General features: G+C 50.4%; 1 protein-coding gene across 1 annotated transcript; it reads left to right on the top strand.

The window, feature by feature from the left end:
* Window positions 1-620: 620 nt before the first annotated feature.
* On the top strand, window positions 621-20,004 carry LOC139230498 (peroxisomal membrane protein PMP34-like). The gene is made up of 9 exons (XM_070862326.1): window positions 621-796; window positions 3,652-3,712; window positions 5,879-5,945; window positions 7,530-7,681; window positions 11,678-11,794; window positions 12,936-13,081; window positions 16,727-16,822; window positions 17,839-17,921; window positions 19,615-20,004. Exons 1-9 carry the CDS (start codon window positions 704-706, stop codon window positions 19,760-19,762), a joined length of 963 nt encoding a protein of 320 aa, XP_070718427.1. The 5' UTR covers window positions 621-703; the 3' UTR covers window positions 19,763-20,004.
* Window positions 20,005-21,540: the final 1,536 nt, after the last annotated feature.

Raw genomic sequence — 21,540 nt, 5'->3', positions numbered from 1 at the left:
TTGAAACATACAACAGGGTAGATGCAGGGAGGATGTTTCCTCCGGCTGGGGAGTCTAGAACCAGGGGTCACAATCTCAGAATAAGGGGTCGGCCATTTAGGATTGAGATGAGGAGAAACTTCTTCACTCAGAGGATGGTGAATCTTTGGAATTCTCTACGTCAGTGGGCTGTGGATGCTCAGTCTTTGAGTGTATTCAAGACGGAGATCGATAGATGTTTGGATCATTGAGGGAATCAAGTGATTATGGGGACAGTGCAGGAAAGTGGAGTTGAGGTAGATCAGCCATGATTTTATTGAATGGTGGAGCAGGCTAGAGGGGCCCAATGACCTACTCCTGCTCCTAATCCTTGTGTGCTTATGGTGTGGGTAATGCCCAGAAGCTGCCCTCCCTTTAAGTCTTGAGGGCAGAATCAAAATAAATCTCTCGTGGCCAGCCTTGTCAGTGATTGACACCAGAGGCAAGCAGTCAGAGGCACCCGGAAGCTTAGGGCGACCAATCGCTTGTTGCTGGAGGCGGCGCGGGCAGGCTCGGACCAATCAGGAGCGAGCGTGCGTGTTGCAATCTGAGGCCGCAGCCAATCAGGAGGCGCTGAAACTGACTATCCAGCCAGCGGGGGCGGGAGGAGGGAATTCCTTGGCCATTTTCCGGGTGGAGCGGCTGTTTTCTGAAGTCCTAAACCGGCTTTCCCCCCTCTCCCCCGATGCTGGGGCCGAAAATGAAAGGCTACCCCGAGCTGCCGGCCGGCCAGGTCTTTTCCTACGAAAGCCTGGTGCACGCTGTGGCCGGGGCTACGGTAAGTCTGCTGGATCTCCCGGTGAAGGTTGGTCCTTCTCCCTCACTGACCTGCACCCGGGTCCCAGGTTCAGGGAGTCAGTCTGGGTCATGGGCAAAGTGGTTACAATCATATTTCGCTCAAAGTGAGAGAGGGGTTTGGAGGGCGGGGGAACCAAACTTCTTTTTGGTGGGGGAAGGGAAAGTTTATGTTTTAAATAATTAAACCTCCACAGTGTCATCTGTGGTTCTGACTCTCTCGCCTCTGAATCAGAAGGCTGTGGGTTCAAGCCCCACTCCAGGGACCTGAGCACAAAAAAAATCCAGGCTGACACTCCCAGTGCAGTGCTGAGGGAGAGCCGCACTGTCGGAGGTGCCGTCTTTCAGATGAGACGTTAAACCGAGGCCCTGTCTGCTCTCAAGTGGACGTAAAAGATCCCACGGCACTATTTTGAAGAAGGGCAGGGGAGTTCTCCCCGGTGACCTGGCCAATATTTATCCCTCAATCAACATAACAAAAAAAACAGATTATCGGGTCATTATCACATTGCTGTTTGTGGGAGCTTGCTTTGCGCAAATTGGCTACCGTGTTTCGAACATGACAACAGTGACTACACTCCAAAAGTACGTCATTGGCTGTAAGGGGCTATATAAATCCCAAGTCTTACTCTATCACTTAAGAAAAAGGATTAGCCATCCCAGAATGTCCTGCACTCTGAGCTGATTTATCCCAGTGCCATTGCTGAATTAAGCTCAGAACCCACACTCTCACCACTGGGGTCAGGGAGAGGGGAAATATCAGCCCTAGTTCCTGCTCCTGCTCACTATCCATGGGGCCAGGAGGTACGAGTGTGTGTGGGGATGTCGGATTAGACCAGTGCACGCACGGCGGGTGCCCTCTGACTTACAAACAAACAGCCTCCCTGATAAAGTGCAACATCCCCACTGACACCTGGGAGTCCCTGGCCAAAGACCGCCCTAAATGGAGGAAGTGCATCCGGGAGGGCGCAGAGCACTTCGAGTCTCATCACCGAGAGCATGCAGAAACCAAGCGCAGGCAGCAGAAAGAGCGTGCGGCAAACCAGACTCCCCACCCACCCTTTCCCATAATGACTGTCACAGGTGGGACAGACAGAGACTGTGGCTCTCGTATTGGACTGTTCAGCCACCTACGAACTAATGTTTAGAGTGGAAACAAATCTTCCTCGATTCTGAGGGACTGCCTATGATGATGGAGGTCGGATTAGACCGGTGTAGGCACAGCAGGTCTCCTCTGACCTACCAACAAACAGTGCCTGGGCTCTCTCATGGGAGCAGCAGGAGGCCATTCGGCCCCTCGAGCCTGTTCCACCATTCAGTGAGATCTGTGGCTGATTTGCATCTTAACTCCATCCACCTGCCTTGGCTCCGTAACCCTTAGTATCCTCGCTTAACAAAAGTCTCATCACACAAAGATTGGAAACGTCAGCGAGGTCCCAGGAGCAGGACTGCGGCCGACAGGCTTTATGGTTGGCAGTAAAAAAGGGAGGCGTGCAGGCACTGGAGGCAGAGGAAGAGCCAGGTTTTTAAATTGCCAGTGTCCGGGCTCAGCGTTATGTGGAAAGAGTGCCAATCAGTCTTCCCTCTTAGTTGTTTTGCATGTGCGGCGCATTTAAAATACCGCGGACGCGCGACTTTCCGCATGGAAGAGCTGGATGCGCGGGAGGGTCCCGAGAGCTCCGCGGCCGCGCAGCTTAAAGGGAACGTTGGTGGCGAGACTTGGGGTTTTTCAGCCCTGAAAGGAGGCGGCACCATATAGCGGTAGTTAAGCTAGTTACAGTAATCAAAAAGGTAAATCCAGAATATGACTTTAAATTAAATAGGTTAGAACAGGGGGATGCAAGTTTAAACTAGTAAAGGATAAATTGCGGACTAGTGTCAGCAAGGGCTTCACGCACAGAATGATCAAGACAACAACTTGTATTTATATAGCGCCTTTAATGTAGTGAAACATCCCAAAGGAGTATTATGAGATAGAAAATTTGACACCGAGCCGCATAATGAGAAATTAGCGCAGGTGACCAAAGGCTTGGTCAAAGAGGGAGGTTTTAAGGAGCATCTTGAAGGAGGATAGAGAGGCGGAGAGGTTTAGGGAGGGAGTTCCAGAGCTTGGGGCCCAGGCAACAGAAGTCACGGCAACAATGATTGAGTGATTATAATCAGTGATGCTTGAGCGGGCAGAATTAGAGGAGCGCAGACATCTCGGGAAGGAGGGGTGGGGGGTTTGTGAGGCTGGAGGAGATTCCAGAGATAGGGAGGGGTGAGGCCGTGGAGGAATTTGAAAACAAGGATGAGATTTTGAAATCGAGGCGTTGCTTAACCGGGAGCCAATGTAGGTCAGCGAGCACAGGGGTTACGGGTGAGCAGGGATTGGTGCGAGTTAGGACAGGGGGCAGCCGAGTTTTGGATTACCTGTAGTTTACGTAGGGTAGCACTGCACTGGGAGCGTCAGCCTGGATTATGTGCTCAAGTCTCTGGAGTGGGACTTGAACCCACGAGTGTTTCCAACTGAGCCACGGCTGGCACCGAAAAGTGAACCCCCTAGTCCTAAAGTAAACAGACTGCTTTATTCCTGCCCCCCCGACAACGGCATAAGGTGCACAGCTCCGTTATACAGCAGGATATCTGGCCGTCTGAAACAGCCGTTAGTGTGGGAGCAAGACATTTGTCTCAGCAGGTCAGGGTACATGGTGCTTCCTGTTTCTCCCCCAAAGTCAGCATCTCAGTATTTGACCCCTTCCTTACAGGACCTGAGTGTTTACACTCTGCTGAGTCTGCACCTTTACACTCACAGAACAGAACCTTTGCACCCAGTTACTAATGTCCGCTTCTCTCTAGGGAGGTGTGATGGCAATGACCATATTCTACCCACTGGACACAGCGCGCTTGAGACTTCAAGGTAAGATTCTGTTCAGGACTTTAGCTGAGAACCTTATTCCCCCCCCCCCCCCCCCCCACCTGTCCCTTCATGCTCGCCACCCCCCCCCGTCCCCTGCCTTTCCCCCCACCCCCACCCCGGTCCCTCCCTTTCACTGCCCCCTGCCCCCCCATGCCCATCCCCCTTTGCCCTCCTCCCCCTTCGGCCCCCCCCCCCCCCCCGCTCCTCTCCTGGGCCATAAGCCCCTTCTGGAAAGATAGGGCTAGACTTTCCACTTTCGGGCTAAGGCCGAAAAAAATGGGTCTTGTTCCAGCGATGTGGGACCTATCGCCCGTGAAGATTGCCGGCTGAAGGCCCATTTTTTTTTTACGATCCACTCGGCCTTAGCCCAGCGATGTTAAATGGACAATGTCATTTCTCGGCGATCTCCTGATCACCCAAAGAAAACTGAAGTGAATGGAAAAAAAAGCTTCCCTAGCAACGCATGTGCAGGTTAATTTTTTTTTTCAGGTTGATGCTTCTTCCCACGAATTGAGAGGTCAAGGGTCTTCACACATGCTCAGAAGCTCTGGGGTGGTGGTGGAGGGGATGGAGAGTGAGAGAGCGAGAGAATTACTTAACTATTCCCTTTCCATTGTTCTGAGTTTTAGGGATTTGGAGGGAGGGTGTTGTTCATTAGATGTTAATTTAAAAAAATTTCTACATCTTTTGAACCTTCTCTCTTACTTACATAAGTTTTACAACGTACAGTTCTTCGTGCAGATTTGTTTGTTTATTCTGTTTCCCCACGGAATATCATTAAATAACTTCACTATGTAAAAGCTATTTAATAAATAATTCCAATATATACATAAATAAGGTGATAATACCTATTTATTATATTTCCTCTCCCAAATTTCTGAGTACAATTTGCATCAATTTTACTCTCTAAATAACTCAGAACAATTCTCCACCCTTCCTCAGAGGCTAAAAATGGCGTCCGTAGTGCCCATTTCCCTCGTAGGGCCCTGAAAAAGCAACTATTTTTGAGCACTCTTTTGGGCCTTGCATCGGCCCAGCGGAGTGCATGCTAAGTGCTGAAACTTGGGATGGGCCTTGTGTGGGCAATCATCTCAGCGATCATCTCAGCGATAAAAGTGGAAACTTGGGGGGCCTATTTTTCCGGCGATATTTTGGGCGTAGTTTCCACTTTTTGCTCAAAATGGGCGATAGAGGTCCGTTTTGGGCCTTAGATGGGCGATGTGAAGTGGAAAGTCTGGCCCATAAATTAAGCTGGGCCGAATGGCTTTCCTCAGCTGTAATGACCTTGTGATCGTGTGATGAACAGGCCGCGGCTTTTTTCAGTAGAAAAGGTAAGGCTGAGGGGTGACCTGATCGAGGTCTTTAAAATGATGAAGTGGTTCGGTAGGGTAGACGTAGAGAAGATGCTTCCACTTGTGGGGGAGACCAGAACTTAGGGTCATACATATAAGATGGTCACTAATAAATCCAATGGGGAATTCAGGAGAAACATCTTTACCCAGAGAGTGGTTGAGGAACTCGCTACCACAGGGAGTGGTTGAGACAAATAGCACAGATGCATTTAAGGGGAAGCTGGATAAACACATGAGAGAGAAAGGAACAGAAGAATATGCTGATGGGGTGAGATGACATGCAGTGCGAGGAGGCTCATGTGGAGCATAGACACCAGCGTGGACCTGTTTCTGTGCTATGAATGGCCAGTAGGGTGAGGCAGTGTGTGTGTGTATGTGTGGGCGTCTAGCACCCATTGTACCCTGCCCCTGAGATTCAGCACAGCACCTTAGGTGGGAGGATAAGGGGCCGCCCATGTAAAACTGAGATGAGGAGGAATTTCTTCTCTCAGCGGCTTGTAAACCTGTGGAATTCTCTGCCCCAGAGAGTTGTGGAAGCTGGGACATTGAATATATTTAAGGCGGAGATGGACAGATTTTTGAACGAGAAGGGAGTCGAGGATTATGGGGAGCGGGCAGGGAAGTGGAGTTGAGTCCATGATCAGATCAGCCATGACCTTATTGAATGGCGGAGCAGGCTCAAGGGGCCGAATGGCCGACTCCTGCTCCTATTTCTGATGTTCTTATGATTGGGGGCGCAGGGGTTGGTGGAAGAAGATGGTTTACAATGAAGGAGCTTTTCCCATACCTAAAGTGCTCTTTCTCTTTATTGCAGTGGATGAGAAGATGAAGGCACGATCTACCCCCATCGTCCTGGCTCAGATCATCAGAGAGGAGGGGCTGTGAGTACAAGCGATTTGCCTGTGTTTGCATATCAAAATGGTTCCCTTTGCAAAGATTGGAAGAGTTGGAAACCGAACAGACGGCCCAGCAGCTCCCCCCGCTGGTTGAGTTGGTAAATGCACTGCCCGGGTGCCCCTCACTGAATCAGGGCCACACAGGACGCTCCCTGGTTTATGCTGAGTTCGCTCGGTTCGGGGACACTGCAATTGTTCTCCGTATCCCTGAGTTACGGAGTGGGGAGGAATTGGCCAGGGTTGCTGGTAGCTGCTCATGAGTGTCTGGTATACCCTGCTGGGATGTGTGGTTGCGTGGGCTAATCAATGAAAGACTTGCGTTTATATAGCGCCGGTCATAACCTCAGGATGTCTCGATGTGCTTTACACCCAATGAAGTACTTTTTTTGGAGTGTAGTCACTGTTGTAATGTGGGAAACGCAGCAGGCAATTTGCGCACAGCAAGCTCCCACAAACAGCAATGTGATAATGACCAGATAATCTGTTTTAGTGATGTTGATTGAGGGATAAATATTGGCCCAGGGCACCGGGGATAATTCCCCTGCTCTTCTTCGAAATAGTGCCGTGGAATCTTTTACATCCGCCTGAGAGAGCAGTAGGGGCTCGGTCTAACGTCTCGTCTGAAAGACGGCACCTCCGACAGTGCAGCACTCCCTCAGCACTGCACTGAGTCAGCTTGGATTTTATGCTCAAGTCTCTGTGGTGGGACTTGAACCCACAACCTTCTGATTCCGAGTCGAGAGAGTGCAACCCACTGAGCTGTGGTACCCTACGTAAACTGGAGGTGATCCAAAACTCGGCTGCTCATGTCCTAACTCACACCAAGTCCCGCTCACCCATCACCCCCTGTGCTCACTGACCTACATTGGCTCCCGGTTAAGCAACGCCTCGTTTTCAAAATTCTCATCCTTATTTACAAATCCCTCCATGGCCCTCGCCCCTCCCTATCTCTAATCTCCTCCAGCCCCACAACCCCCCCCCCCCGAGATATCTGCGCTCCTCAAATTCTGCCCTGTTTAGCATCCCTGATTATAATCGCTTAACCATCGATGGCCGTGCCTTCTGCTGCCTGGGCCCCAAGCTCTGGAACTCCCTCCCTAAACCTCTCTACCTCTCTTTCCTCCTTTAAGATGCTCCTTAAAACCTACGTCTGTGACCAAGCTTTTGGTCATCTGCCCTGATTTCATTTTATGTGGCTTGGTGTCAAATTTATTTATTTTGTCAGAAAATACTCCTGTAAAGCACCTTGGGACGTTTTGCTACTTTAAAAGCGCTATATAAATACAAGTTGTTGTTGTATTGGGGGAAGGTGGGCCTAGACCCGGCTGTGCTGGACGTCACAGTTGAATAGCCCGCTGGCGCGTTTAAGATTTTTAAAAAACGGCCACTTGGGTGAGGAGCGGCTTCCGCGGAGTGGACCCCAGCGGGAGAAGGGGAGCGGAATCGGGGATGGGCTGGGGGTGTGTGTGGGGAGAGCTGCGTTCCTCGCGTTCCTCGCCCACGGCACATAAGTCAGCCACGTGACCAGCGGGATTGGGTCAGTGACCTCGGCCTCTCCTCCTGTTCCAGGTCGGCGGTGTATCGAAGCTGGTTCTCCGTCATCTCCAGCCTCTGCTGCTCCAACTTTGTCTATTTCTACACCTTCAACACCTTGAAGCACATCTGGGTCAAAGGTCAACCCTCCACCAACAGCAAGGACCTCATGATGGGCTTTGTCTCTGGTAGGTAGGTGGTTACATTTGGTGCCTGCGCTCAATTCCAGCAGCTGTGAGCCGGCGTATACACAAATCTCCCCTCCCCTCTGACAATCACTTAAAATCTGTGTCCTCTGGTCACTGACCCTCCTGCCACTAGAAACTGTACCTAGCTCCAAAACCCTTCATGAATTTGAACATTTCTAGTAAATCACCCCGTGACCACCTCTGCTCTAAGAACAACCACAGCTTCTCCAGTCTCTCCACTTAACTGAAGTCCCTCATCCCTTGGTACCATTCTCATAACTCACCCACATCCCCCCTGCCCCCCCCCCCATCCAAGCCCTACTCCCTTCTCTGTCTGCCCCTGGGAAAAGCTCGCTTCCCGACTCTCTTACAACTGCACTCTCAAAATCCCATCTGTCCATCATTGGCCTTCCATTCACCACCACATTCCTGTAGCTACCGATCTGCTCTACTACACCCTCACCACCACCTCTGATGCCCTAATTCTAATTAAAACCATGGGTCTCTGTCTCACTCTGGCCGTTCCCCCTAGTACAGCCCTCATCTCCACTCTCAAGTCCAAGGGACACAGACTTCGACAGATATGGCGGACAACTGGTTTATCCATTCACCGCCAGATCTAACTGGACGACTTAAAGCATTATCGGGTCCTGCTCTCGTCCGCCAAAACTGCTCACTATTCCACGATCATTCTGAAATGCAAAGATTAACCCTGGCTTCTATTCTGTACTGCTAACCGTCTTCTTAAACCCCTCTCCCCAGTCTCCTCCACCCTCACCTCCAACAACAAGTGCGAGAAGCTCATGGAATTCTTTGTCTCAAAGATTGACACCATTTGATCAGCTCCCTCTGCCACTTCCTTCCCTCTAGCCCACCGGGCCAAACTTCCTCCAAGGTTCCCCCCTGCCCTAACCCTGACCTCACATCTTTCTCCAGTTTCTCTCCGATCTCCCCTCATGACCTCTCTGAGCTCAACCTGTCCCCGAGACCCACTTCCTGCTCCCTTGACCCTATTCCCACCAAACTGCTGACCCAACTTCCTTTTCTGGCTCCCAGGTTAGCCGACATTGTTAACGGTTCTCTCTCCTCAGGTACTGTCTCCCTCTCCCTCAAATCTGCCGTCATCTCCCCTCTCCTCAAAAAACCAACCCTCGACCCCTCCCTCCTTGCAAACTACCGCCCCATCTCCAACCTCCCTTTCCTCTCCAAAGTCCTTGAATGTGTTGTCACTTCCCAAATCTGTGCCCATCTTTCCCGGAACTCCATGTGTGAATCCCTCCAATCCGGTTTCTGCCCCTGCCACAGTACTGAAACGGTTCTCATCAAAGTCACAAATGACATCCTGTGTGACTGTGACAAAGACAAACTCTCCCTCCTCGTCCTTCTGGACCTGTCTGCAGCCTTTGACATGGTTGACCACTCCATCCTCCTCCAACGCCTCTCCACCATCGACCAGCTGGGTGGGACTGCAATCGTCTGGTTCCATTCTTATCTATCTAATCATAGCCAGAGAATCACCTGCAATGGCTTCTCTTCCCGCCCCCGCATCGTTATCTCTGGTGTCCCCCAAGGATCTGTCCTTGGCCCCCTCCTATTTCTCATCTACATGTTGCCCCTTGGCGACATCATCCGAAAACACAGCGTCAGTGTCCATACCCAGCTCTACCTCAGCACCACGTTTCTCAGCCCCTCCACGGATCTCTAAATTGTCAGACTGCCCAGTACTGGATGAGCAGAAATTTCCTCCAACTAAATATTGGCCGGACTGAAGCCAAACTCCGTTTCCTAGCCCGACTCCATTCCTCTCCTTAGCCTCCGCCTGAGGCTGTACCACACTGTTTGTGACCTTGGTGTAATTTGACCCTGAAACATAGAAACATAGAAAATAGATGCAGGAGTAGGCCATTCTGCCCTTCGAGCCTGCACCACCATTCAATAAGATCACGGCTGATCATTCACCTCAGTACCCCTTTCCTGCTTTCTCTCCATACCCCTTGATAAGGGCCATATCTAATTCCCTCTTGAATATATCCAATGAACTGGCATCAACAACTCTCTGCGGTAGGGAATTCCACAGGTTAACAACTCTCTGAGTGAAGAAGTTTCTCCTCATCTCGGTCCTAAATGGCTTACCCCTTATCCTTAGACTGTGTCCCCTGGTTCTGGACTTCCCCAACATCGGGAACATTCTTCCTGCATCTAACCTGTCCAGTCCCGTCAGAATTTTATATGTTTCTATGAGATACCCTCTCATCCTTCTAAACTCCAGTGAATACAGGCCCAGCCGATCCAGTCTCCTCATATGTCAGTCCCGCCGTCCCGGGAATCAGTCTGGAGAACCTTCGCTGCACTCCCTCAATAGCAAGGATGTCCTTCCTCAGATTAGGAGACCAAAACTGAACACAATATTCCAGGTGAGGCCTCACCAAGGCCCTGTACAACTGCAGTAAGACCTCCCTGCTCCTATACTCAAATCCCCTAGCTATGAAGGCCATCATACCATTTGCCGCCTTCACCACCTGCTGTACCTGCATGCCAACTTTCAATCACTGATGTATCATGACACCCAGGTCTTGTTACACCTCCCCTTTTTCTAATCTGCTGCCATTCAGATAATAATCTGCCTGTGTTTTTGCCACCAAAGTGGATAACCTCACATTTATCCACATTATACTGCATCTGCCACGCATTTGTTCACTCACCTAACCTGTCCAAGTCACCCTGCAGCCTCTTAGCGTCCTCTTCACAGCTCACACCGCCACCCAGCTTAGTGTCATCTGCAAACTTGGAGATATTGCACTCAATTCCCTCATCCAAATCATTAATGTATATTGTAAAGAGCTGGGGTCCCAGCACTGAGCCCTGCGGCACTCCACTAGTCACTGCCTGCCATTCTGAAAAGGACCCGTTTATCCCGACTCTCTGCTTCCTGTCTGCCAACCAGTTCTCTATCCACGTCAGTACATTACCCCCAATACCATGTGCTTTAATTTTGCACACTACTCTCTTGTGTGGGACCTTGTCAAAAGTCCAAATACAGCACATCCACTGGTTCTCCCTTGTCCACTCTACCAGTTACATCCTCAAAAAATTCTGAGATGAGCTTCCGACCACATAACTGCCGTATAACTAGAGAGATCGCGAGGGAATTCTGGGGGATGTGTCAGTATTTACAGGGGATCCCCGGGGGTGTGTCAGTATTTACAGGGGGTCCCCGGGAGTGTGTCAGTATTTACAGGGGGTCCCTGAGGAGTGTGTCAGTATTTACAGGGGGTCCGCGAGAGTGTGTCAGTATTTACAGGGGGTCCCCGGGAGTGTGTAGGTATTTACAGGGGGTCCCCGGGAGTGTGTAGGTATTTACAGGGAGTCCCAGGGAGTGTGTCAGTATTTACAGGGGGTCCGCGAGTGTGTCAATATTTACAGGGGGTCACCGGGAGTGTGTAGGTATTTACAGGGGGTCCCCGGGAGTGTGCCAGTATTTACAGGGGGTCCCCGGGAGTGTGCCAGTATTTACAGGGGGTCCCTGGGAGTGTGCCAGTATTTACAGGGGGTCCCCGGGAGTTTGTAGGTATTTACAGGGGGTCCCTGGGAATGTGTCAGTATTTAAGGGAGTCCCTGGAAGTGTGTCAGTATTTACAGGGCGTCCCCGGGAGTGTGTAGGTATTTACAGGGAGTCCCCGGGTGTGTGTAGGTATTTACAGGGAGTCCCCGGGTGTGTGTCAGTATTTACAGGGGGTCCCTGGAAGTGTGTCAGTATTTACAGGGGGTCCCCGGGAGTGTGTAGGTATTTACAGGGAGTCCCCGGGTGTGTGTCAGTATTTACAGGGAGTCCCCGGGTGTGTGTCAGTATTTACAGGGAGTCCCCGGGTGTGTGTCAGTATTTACAGGGGGTCCCTGGGAGTGTGTCAGTATTTAAGGGGGTCCCCCTGTTACAGGCCCATTGCCTCAGTGAATCATCAGCACTCGCTGTTTAATGGGCGTTGCCTTGTGTTGCAGGTGTTGTCAACGTACTTATCACCACCCCACTGTGGGTGGTCAATACCAGACTCAAAATGCAGGGGGCGATACTCCGCAGTGATGACATTCAACAAACTGACTACAAGGGCATTCTGGGTAAGAAGTTAAGTCAGTCACAATTTTCAAAATAATTTATTTTACAACAGGATTTTCCTAGACACCAGTGGAAGTCTATTCGGTTCTATTTCTGAAGTTAGTCACCTCTTCTTTTGCCCTTCAGTAAAAGCCTCCCCTCCAGTCACTCCCTTTGCCCTGAATGGTCAGGCGTCGCCTCCTGAGCCCCTGCAGTTCTGTACCTGCCCACTAGCTGGCGCCTAGGAGTGGCCAATCCCTGGCAGGTGGAGGAGCCGTATTCCCTGGTGCAGTGGGTTCGAATGCTCGGCTACAGCATTGCCCCTGGTTACCATGTCCTGAGCTGGAGTGTGAATTGTTCCGTAGCGACCCCCAAGCGAATCTCAAACACTGCCACTGACTCGGCCTCGCATCTCCAACTCTGTATCCAGGACGCTCTGACTGACTTGTGTCGTACTTCTGGTCCGTCCTTTATTCCGTGTTCACTCCGATCCTTCGATCCGTATCAGCCGTGGCTCAGTGGATCGCACTCTCGCCTCCGAGGCGGAAGGTCGTGGGTTCAAGCCCCACCCTAGAAACTTCACATATTCGAGACTCCAAGAGCTGCACTGTCGGAGGTGCCGTCTTTTGGATGAGGGGGTAAACCGAGGCCCCGTCTGCCCCCGTGGGTAGACGTAAAAGGTTCCATGGCACTATTTCGAAGAGGAGCAGGGGAGTTATCCCCGGTGTCCTGGGGCCAATATTTATCCCTCAATCAACATAACCAAAAAACCGATTATCTGGGTCGTTATCACATTGCTGTGTGTGGGAGCTTGCTGTGCGCAAATTGGCTGCTGCGTGTCCCACATTACAACAGTGACTCCAAAAGTACTTCATTGGCTGTGAAGCGCTTTGAGACGTCTGGTGGTTGTGAAAGGCGCTATATAAATGCAAGTCTCTCGCTTCACGAATGCATTCCCAGCATTTTCTGTTTGTCTTTCATTTGCTGTGTGTCCGGTTTCTGGGTTGACCTCTGACCTCTGGGTTTGGGCGGTTCTGGACGATCCCGGCTGACCTCTGAACCGGGATGGTGCCGAGCTCGCTGCATGCGTCGCGTACCGTCTATTTCTGTATCCCGTCTCCGGCTCCTCTAACCCTAAAGCGCTTCCCCTTGACTCTGTTGCAGATGCCGTCACCCAGATCCTGCGGAAGGAGGGTGCCCTGGCCCTGTGGAGCAGCACCTTCCCCTCTCTGCTCCTCGTCTTCAATCCCGCCATCCAGTTCATGTTCTACGAGGGGTTAAAGCGACAGCTGATGAGGGGACGGACTGAGGTAAGAGTGCCCGGTGGTGGGGGTGGGTGGGGGCCCGACCCAATACAGCACTGCTCGGGTGGGGGTGGGATTGGACTCTGCCCTGGTGCCCCCTGGAGTTTAATGGACTCTGGGTCACTCGGGCATGATGCCTGGGGGTGTCCGGTGCCTGTGGAGCTACACCCCAGCGAGCGGTGCTGTGTTCGGCGGGAGGATCGGGAGAAGATTATCGAAACTGATGGGTTTCAGAAGGGAGCGAAGCAAAGCTGGTGATTGGAAGGCAGAAAATTAGTAAGCGAGTTTGGAAGATGGAGGAAGCAAAGGCTAGAAAATAGACAACTAGGGAGTTTGGCAGGGCTAAATTGTATATACTTCAATGCAAAGTGTAATATATATATATAGCCCCACCCAGTGGCTGCTGTGGCATTGCAGCCAGTGCTGTTTACAAGAAATAACAGTTCAGGTCACCTGTCTGGTTTCCTGAAGTTATCAGCCATCTAACAGTCTGTGTGTTTGTGATGTCGTACTGAAGGAACTAGGGAATAAGGCCTAGGGAATAAGGCAGATGAGCTGAGAGCACAGATATAGCCATTACTGAGCCATTATCGGAATATGATGATATAGCCATTACTGAGACATTATCGGAATATGATGATATAGCCATTACTGAGACATGGCTGAGACAGGGGCAGGTATGGCAGTTCAACATTCCTGGTTACAGGGTTTTCAGTCGGGATAGAGAGGGGGTTAAAAAAGGAGGGGGTCGCAGTATTGATTAAAGAAACAATTACAGCTGTGAGGAGGGAGTATATGTTAGAAGGATTATCAAATGAGACCATATGGGTTGAATTGAAGAACAAAAAAAGCGGCGATTACACTGCTGGGAGTGTACTATAGACCCCCAAACAATGAGGGAGAGAGAGAAGAGCAAATATGTAGGCCAATTTCTGAAGTGCAAAAGCTATAAGGGTATTTCAATTACCCTAATATTAACGGGGATAGAGTTAGTGTGCAAGGTATAAAGAATGCAGAATTCCTAAAATGCATTCAGGAGAACTTTTTTCGCCAGTATGTAACAAGCCCAACAAGGGAGGGGACAGATCTAGATTTAGGTTTAGGGAATGAAGCTGGGCCGGTGGAAGGGGTATCAGTGGGAGAGCATTTTGGTGCTAGTGATCATAATTCAGTTAGATTTAGGGTATTTATGGAAAAGGACAAAGATAGACCAGGAATAAAAGTTTTCAACTGGGGAAAATCCAATTTTGCTAAGCTGAGATGTGATTTAGCCAAACTGGACTGGAAACAGCTACTTGAAGGTAAATCAGTGTCAGAGCAGTGGGAGGCTTTCAAGAGAGAGATAGCGAGGGTTCAAAGCAAGTATGTTCCCTTAAAGAAAGAGTGAAGCCAACAAATCTAGAGCCCCCTAGATGTCAAGGGACATACAAAGGAAGGATAAAGGAAAAAAAGGGAGGCGTTTGACAGATACCGAGGGCTCAATGCTACAGAAACCCTATAGGAAGAGCGGGGGGGAAATTAAAAAGGAAATTAGAAAAGCAAAGGGAGAGCATGAAAACATTTTGGCAAGTACAATCAAGGAAACCCCAAGATGTTTTATAAATACATTAATAACAAGAGAATAACTAAAGAAAGAGTAGGGCCTATTAGAGACCATAAAAGTAATCTGTGTGTGAAGGCAGAAGACATGGCTATGGTTCTTAATGAATACTTAGCGTCTGTTTTCACAAGAGAGGGGCGATGCAGACATTGCAATCGGAGGAGGAATGTGAAATATTAGATGAAATAAACAGAGTGAGAGAGGATGTATTAAGGGGTTTAGCAGCTTTGAAAACGGGTAAATCCCCAGGCACGGATGAAATGTATCCCAGGCTGTTAAGAGAAGCAAGAGAGGAAATAGCAGAGGCTCTGACCGTCATTTTCCAGTCCTCTCTGGCTACAGGTGTGGTGCTGGAGGACTGCTAACGTTGTACCGTTGTTTGAAAGGGATAGACCAGGTAATTACAGGCCAGTCAGCCTAACTTCAGTGGTGGGAAAATTATTGGCTAAAATAATGAGGGACAGGCTAGATCTCCATTTAGAAAGACACGGATTAATCAGGGACAATCAGCATGGATTTGTTAAGGGAAGGTCGTGTCTGACTAACTTGATTGAATTTTCCGAGGAGGTAACCAGGAGGGTCGATAAGGGCAGTGTATATGATGTAGTCTATATGGATTTTAGCAAGGCTTTTGATAAGGTCCCACATGGCAGGCTGGTCACGAAAGTAAAAGCCCTTGGGATCCAGGGCAAAATGGCAAGTTGGATCCAAAATTGGCTCAGAGGCAGGAAGCAAAGGGTAATGGTTGATTGGTGTTTCTGTGACTGGAAGGCTGTTTCCAGTGGGGTTCAACAGGGCTCAGTACTGGGTCCCTTGCTTTTTGAGGTATATATCAATGATTTAGACTTAAATGTAAGGGGTATGATTAAGAAGTTTGCAGATGATACAAAAATTGGCCGTGTGATTGATAATGAAAAAGAAAGCTGCGGACTGCAGGAAGATATCAATGCACTGGTCAGCTGGGCAGAACAGTGGCAAATGGAATTCAATACGGAGAAGTGTGAGGTAATACATTTGGGGAGGGCTAACAAGGCAAGGGAATACACATTAAATGTTAGGACACTGAGAAGTGTAGAGGAATAAAGGGACCTTGGAGTGCATGTCCTCAGATCCCTGAAAGTAGCAGGCCAGGTAGATAAGGTGGTTAAGAAGGCATATGGGATACTTTCCTTTATTAGCCGAGGCATAGAATACAAGAGCAGGGAGGTTATGCCTGAACTGTATAAAACACTAGTTAGGCCACAGCTAGAGTACTGCGTGCAGTTCTGGTCACCACATTACAGGAAAGATGTGATTGTACTAGAGAGGGTACAGAAGAGATTTACGAGGATGTTGCCTGGACTGGAGAATTTTGGCTACGAGGAAAGATTGGATAGGCTTGGTTTTTTATTTCGAACAGAGGAGGCTGAGGAGAGACCTTATTGAGGTGTATAAAATTATGAGGGGCCTAGATTAAGGCCTAGTTTGTAGTGTGGTTGTACACAGGTCAAAATAGAATGGTTCAAATGGACTTGGTCCAGGGTGTCACCTTGGGGCCAGAGTGTGATTGTTAGTCTGGCGTTGGGTAGGGCCAAGAGCTCAATGTGAGGCCTGGACCATGTGTGGGGCCTGGGGTTGGGCCTGGCCTGGATCTCGCGGTATGGGGCCTGGGGCTGGGCCTGGCCTGGATCGCGGTGTGGGGCCTGGGATTGGGCCTGGCCTGGATCGCGGTGTGGGGCCTGGGATTGGGCCTGGATCACGGTTTGGGGCCTGGGGTTGGGCCTGGCCTGGATCGCGGTGTGGGGCCTGGGGTTGGGCCTGGATCGCGGTGTGGGGCCTGGGGTTGGGCCTGGATTGCGGTGTGGGGCCTGGGGTTGGGCCTGGATCGCGGTGTGGGGCCTGGGGTTGGGCCTGGATCGCGGTGTGGGGCCTGGGGTTGGGCCTGGATCGCGGTGTGAGGCCTGGGGTTGGGCCTGGATTGCGGTGTGGGGCCTGGGGTTGGGGTTAGGCTCGGTTTGCCGTGCAGTGGTGACCCTATTTCAGGATGTTTCTCTTCCCGTCTGTTTTAACAGCTTTTCTCACTCGAGGTCTTCATTATTGGAGCCATCGCCAAGGCGATCGCCACCACAGTAACCTACCCCCTACAAACAGTACAGTCCTTGCTGCGGGTAAGTTGGAAAACTTTCTCCAATTGTCAGCGCATGATTTCCTGGGCCCCTTATTTTCTCTCTTGCTGCTGAAGCCCCAACTCTGAACGCGTTCTATAAACCGCAGCGGTTAATGCCACTCCGCCCCACCATGTGATGTAACACCACGACCACAAGGATCCCAGTCACGTGATCTTCCGCTCGCTGTCCGTTCTGTCCCCAGCAACATTCCGTGGTGTCTAGTGACTGGGGCTAAGTACCCCGGGATAAGTGCTGGAAAAATAAAGGGATTGGCCAGTAATGGCGATCAGGCCTGAGAAAGGGCTCGATGAAGGGGCACTCTTGCCTCTAAGTCAAATGTCGCGGGTTCAAGTCCCACTTCAGGTACTTGAGCACATAAATCTAGACCGACACATCAGTGCAGTGCTGAGGGAGCGCTGCACTGTCGGAGGTGCCGTCTTTCGGACAAAACGTTAAACCGAGGCCCCGACTGCTCTCTCAGGTGGACGTAAAAGATCCCACGGCATTATTTCAAAGATGAGCAGGGGGAGTTATCCCCGGTGTCCTGGCCCAATATCTATTCCTCAATCGACATCACTTTTTTAAAAAAAAAACAAATGAAGCTGGTCATTTATGGCCTTTGTTGTTTGCGGAATCTTGCTGTGCTCGCAATTGGCTGCCGTGTTTCCCGGCATTGTGGCAGGGGAGGTTCCAGGTGCGGCAGGGAGGTTGTACCAACAGACCAGGGAATGATGCTCCTAACCCAGCGACATGGTGGGAGGGAGGGAGGGGGCAGGGGCCGGGCGAGGGCGGGAATAGGCTCTGCTGTGACTCCCTCTGCGGTTGAATAGTCCACCGACATTCGCCATCAAAGCTCGTGGCTTGAAAAGCGGCCACTTTTTAATGCGGCAGCGGAGGGCGTGGGGCGCCCGTGAGGCCATACCCCAGCGATAGCGGGGTGGGGGGCTTTAGGAGATTGCGGAGGGGGTGGGCCTCGCTTTAACACTGCGGTTAATTGGTTTGCGCTCTCTCCCCAGTTCGGCCAACAGCGGATGGGCCCAGAGAACAGGATTCTGGGCAGCCTCCGGAGTGTCATCTACCTCTTGAGTCAGAGAGTGAAGTGAGTTGCGACTTTCCCGAGCCGACTGTTATCTCTTCTTTTATTATTCGTTCCTGGGATGTGGGAGTCACGAGGCCGGCATTTATTGCCCATCCCTAATTGCCCCGTTGAGAAGGTGGTGGTGAGCCGCCGCCTTGAACCGTTGCAGTCCGTGTGGTGAAGGTGCTCCCACAGTGCTGTTGGGGGAAGGCACTGAGGAGACTTGAGCTGGCGAGCCAGGGGGCCCGGGTTCAATTCCCGCTGGAGCCCGAATTCTCTGCTGCAACTGCTGTCGGGGAGGGGCAGGGGGAGCCGCGGCCAGGGTTCCTGCTCCCGAAAGGCTGGAAGGGCACACGAGGACGGTGGATGGAAGCAGGGTTGCGCTAGGCCGTGATGCCTCCCACTGGTTGAATAGCTGCTGTCGCTCGCTAGCCAGTGAGGAATGGCGATGGCCGCTCCCTGGAGGAGGGACCAGCCCGAGACAGCGGCTTCAGCAGGGGGTTGCCGGGGGGGGGGGGGGGTTTTAAAAATAGAGGGTGGTTTAAAAATAAAGTGAGTTGCGTGTGTGAGATGCAGCAAGGCGTGTATTCTGGAGAGAATTAGAATCGTAGAATATCACAGCACAGAAGGAGGCCATTTGACCCATCGTGCCTGTGCCGGCCCTTTGGTAGAGCGATCCAATTAGTCCCACTCCCCTGTTCTTTCCCCATAGCCCAGCAAATTCTTTTAATTTCCCTTCCAAAAGTTGTTATTGATTCAGCCTCTACCACCTTTTCAGGCACCGCGTTTCAGATCATAGCAACTCTCTGCCTTTAAAAAAATAAATCTCCTCATCTCGCCTCTGGTTCTTTTGCCAGTTACCTTGAATCTGCGTCCTTTGGTTCCCGACCCACCCTCCAGTGCAAACACTTTCTCCCGATTTACTCTCTCAAAATCCTTCATGATTTTGAACGCCTCTATTAAATCTCCCCTTAACCTTCTCTGCTCGAAGGAGAACAACCCCAGCTTCATATAACCTGGAGTCCTTCACCCCTGGTATCATTCTGGTAAATCTCCTCTGACACCCCCCCAAAAATAAATCGAGGGAACTTTGCCCCTGACACTGGCAATAATGGGAATGCACAGCGGGTGAGTCAGAATTTTGGAGAAAGGGCGGTTTAACATCATAGACCGTCCCTCGAAGCGAGGATGACTTGCTTCCACGCCAAAAAAGAGATGAGTTCACAGGTGTTTCAATGAAGGACCTAATATTCCAGATCCCGAACTACATGTTGAAGGGTGGAAGATGCCTGTGTGAGGATTGCTTTAAGGTGGGGTGACCGTTGCACACCAGCCACCACACGGGGCTTGACAGAGCTTGGTCTTGGTTCAGTGGCAAGGGTTAACCAGGACGACTGGAGACCAGCTCTGCTGCACAGACCTAGTGCGCGCACATGTCGCACAGTGTGGGCTGGGCCCGTGCTGCCCCTGGGCCCTCGGCTCTGCTGGGCCCCAGACTCGCGCCTCTCCTGGGCCCCAATCACGTCCCTCATTGTGGGTGTGAAGGATGAAAAAACTCCACCTCGAAATCTTACCCTTTCTGAAGCTTGACAAACCCTAACCCTCAGACGTTCTTGCTTTTCGATTTGGATTTGTAGTATTTACAGGTTCTCTCTCCGCCTGGCTGTATGTGGTAAAGCTGTCCTTTTTTTTTGTCTTTAATTATTGTAAACAGGAGGCAGGGATTCCTGGGCCTGTACAAGGGGTTGGAAGCCAAACTTCTCCAGACTGTGCTCACCTCTGCCCTGATGTTCCTCATCTATGAGAAGATGGCAAGCTTCATCTTTCGAATCATGGGCGTGATCCCTCGCATGGGAGACTGACCAATGAAGGAACCTACCTCAGGGACATAGTCTGCTTCACTCTCCAGCTCTCGGCGTGTCCTCAGGCCCCTCCCCCACCCCCCTCGGAGCGACAATCCAGAGAATGGGAAGCGTTGCACTTTACAAGAAACTGAAGAGGCTGTGAATAAGTTCACACCCAGCCGGCTGACCGCTCACTTTAACTAGAAGCGTTCTTGGTGGGTATAGAAAATGTTACTAGTTATTAAAATGAACTTTACCAATTGGTGTGGTCCACCTTCACTGACTTGAGGTTGTGTGTTAAGTTCCTTTCACTGTTATGTAGAATTACGTCGCACTCTGCAGCACAGAAAGAGGCCATTCAGCCCACACAAGCCTCCTCCCACTCCTCTTTATCTCACCCTACCGTCCTAACTTTCTATTCCTTTCTCCCTCCTGTGCTTATCTAGCTTAAATTGAGTTAAATGTGTCTTTCCATCCTTCTATACATGGAGAATAGATCCCTGACTTGCTACACTAATCTGTAAGGTTGTATAGATCTTACTCCTGGACTTTCTTTCTACCCAATCTTATTTCCATTGTCACACTTCCGTCAGATTTCTTCCATTCTAGCATCCCATGTCCGCATCAATTTCAAAATTCTCATCCTTGTTTACAAATCCCTCCATGGCCCTCGCCCCTCCCTATCTCTGTAATCTCCTCCAGCCCCACAACCCCGCGAGATGTCTGCACTCCTCTAATCCTGCCCTCTTGAGCATCTCTGATTATAATCGCTCAATCATTGGTGCCTTCTGTTGGCTAGGCCCCAAGCTCTGGAACTCCCTGCCTAAACCTCTCTGCCTCTCTACCTCTCTTTCCTCCTTCAAGATGCTCCTGAAAACATACCTATATGACCAAGCTACCTGCCCTAATTTCTACTTATGTGGCTCGGTGTCAAATTATATCTCATAATACTCTTGTGAAGCGCCTTGGGATGTTTCATGACGTTGAAGGCGCTATATAAATTCAAGTTGTTGTTGAACTATCTATGTAAACGTGTCACCCTGCAATGACGCCTTCCTGCCAACCGTGGCGCTGTGACACCTCGGTTTTACATCTCTGAGCTCTTCACCCTCCACCCTGCTCTACGTCATAAATTGCCCTGGTTTGCTATTTAAATGATTAAAAATTGAAGTGTTATATAAAAATAAGGACAGAATGTTGATGTTTGGTGGGAGAGTTCAGAGACATCTCTGCTCCTGAGCCAGTGGGAGGAACAACTATTCGGGGGTTTGGTCCCAATTTCTGGAGGCCATCGAACACGAGGCAGTGAGAATAGATCGCTAACCGTGCTTGCAGTTCTCACCTTTGTCCACAAGTGAAAGAGTTCCCTCACTGTAATGTATTTGCTTCATGGTTTCTTTGCTTAAGAATTCAACGCAACACATTGCTATTAAGAACTAGTTGGTTTATTAACAAAGGTTTAATAATCACACTACACATTACCAGTTCATCCACCAGGCTCACAACTGCATACCTCATCGTGGATCCCCTAAACCCAACTGGCTGGGGTTTTATTGAGTCTTGTGAACATCACGTGACTGGCTAAACCACTCCCAACTCAACAGCTCTACAACTATTTTAAGTTGATCTGTAAATCAAGTGCCCCCTGATTAAAGGGGGCACTAAAATCGACACATTAAACTTTGGACAGTAACTTTAATCAAATTAAAATTTGGTTGCCGGGGGTGATGATGCACTCCAGTCCCTCTGGCGCCCACCTCTCGCAACAGCTCCACAAACGTGTGGGGTGGGGCAGG

Source organism: Pristiophorus japonicus, chromosome 19 (genome assembly GCF_044704955.1).
Source record: "Pristiophorus japonicus isolate sPriJap1 chromosome 19, sPriJap1.hap1, whole genome shotgun sequence".
NCBI classification, from domain to species: domain Eukaryota; kingdom Metazoa; phylum Chordata; class Chondrichthyes; family Pristiophoridae; genus Pristiophorus; species Pristiophorus japonicus.
This window is presented reverse-complemented; position numbering and strand designations above follow the sequence as displayed.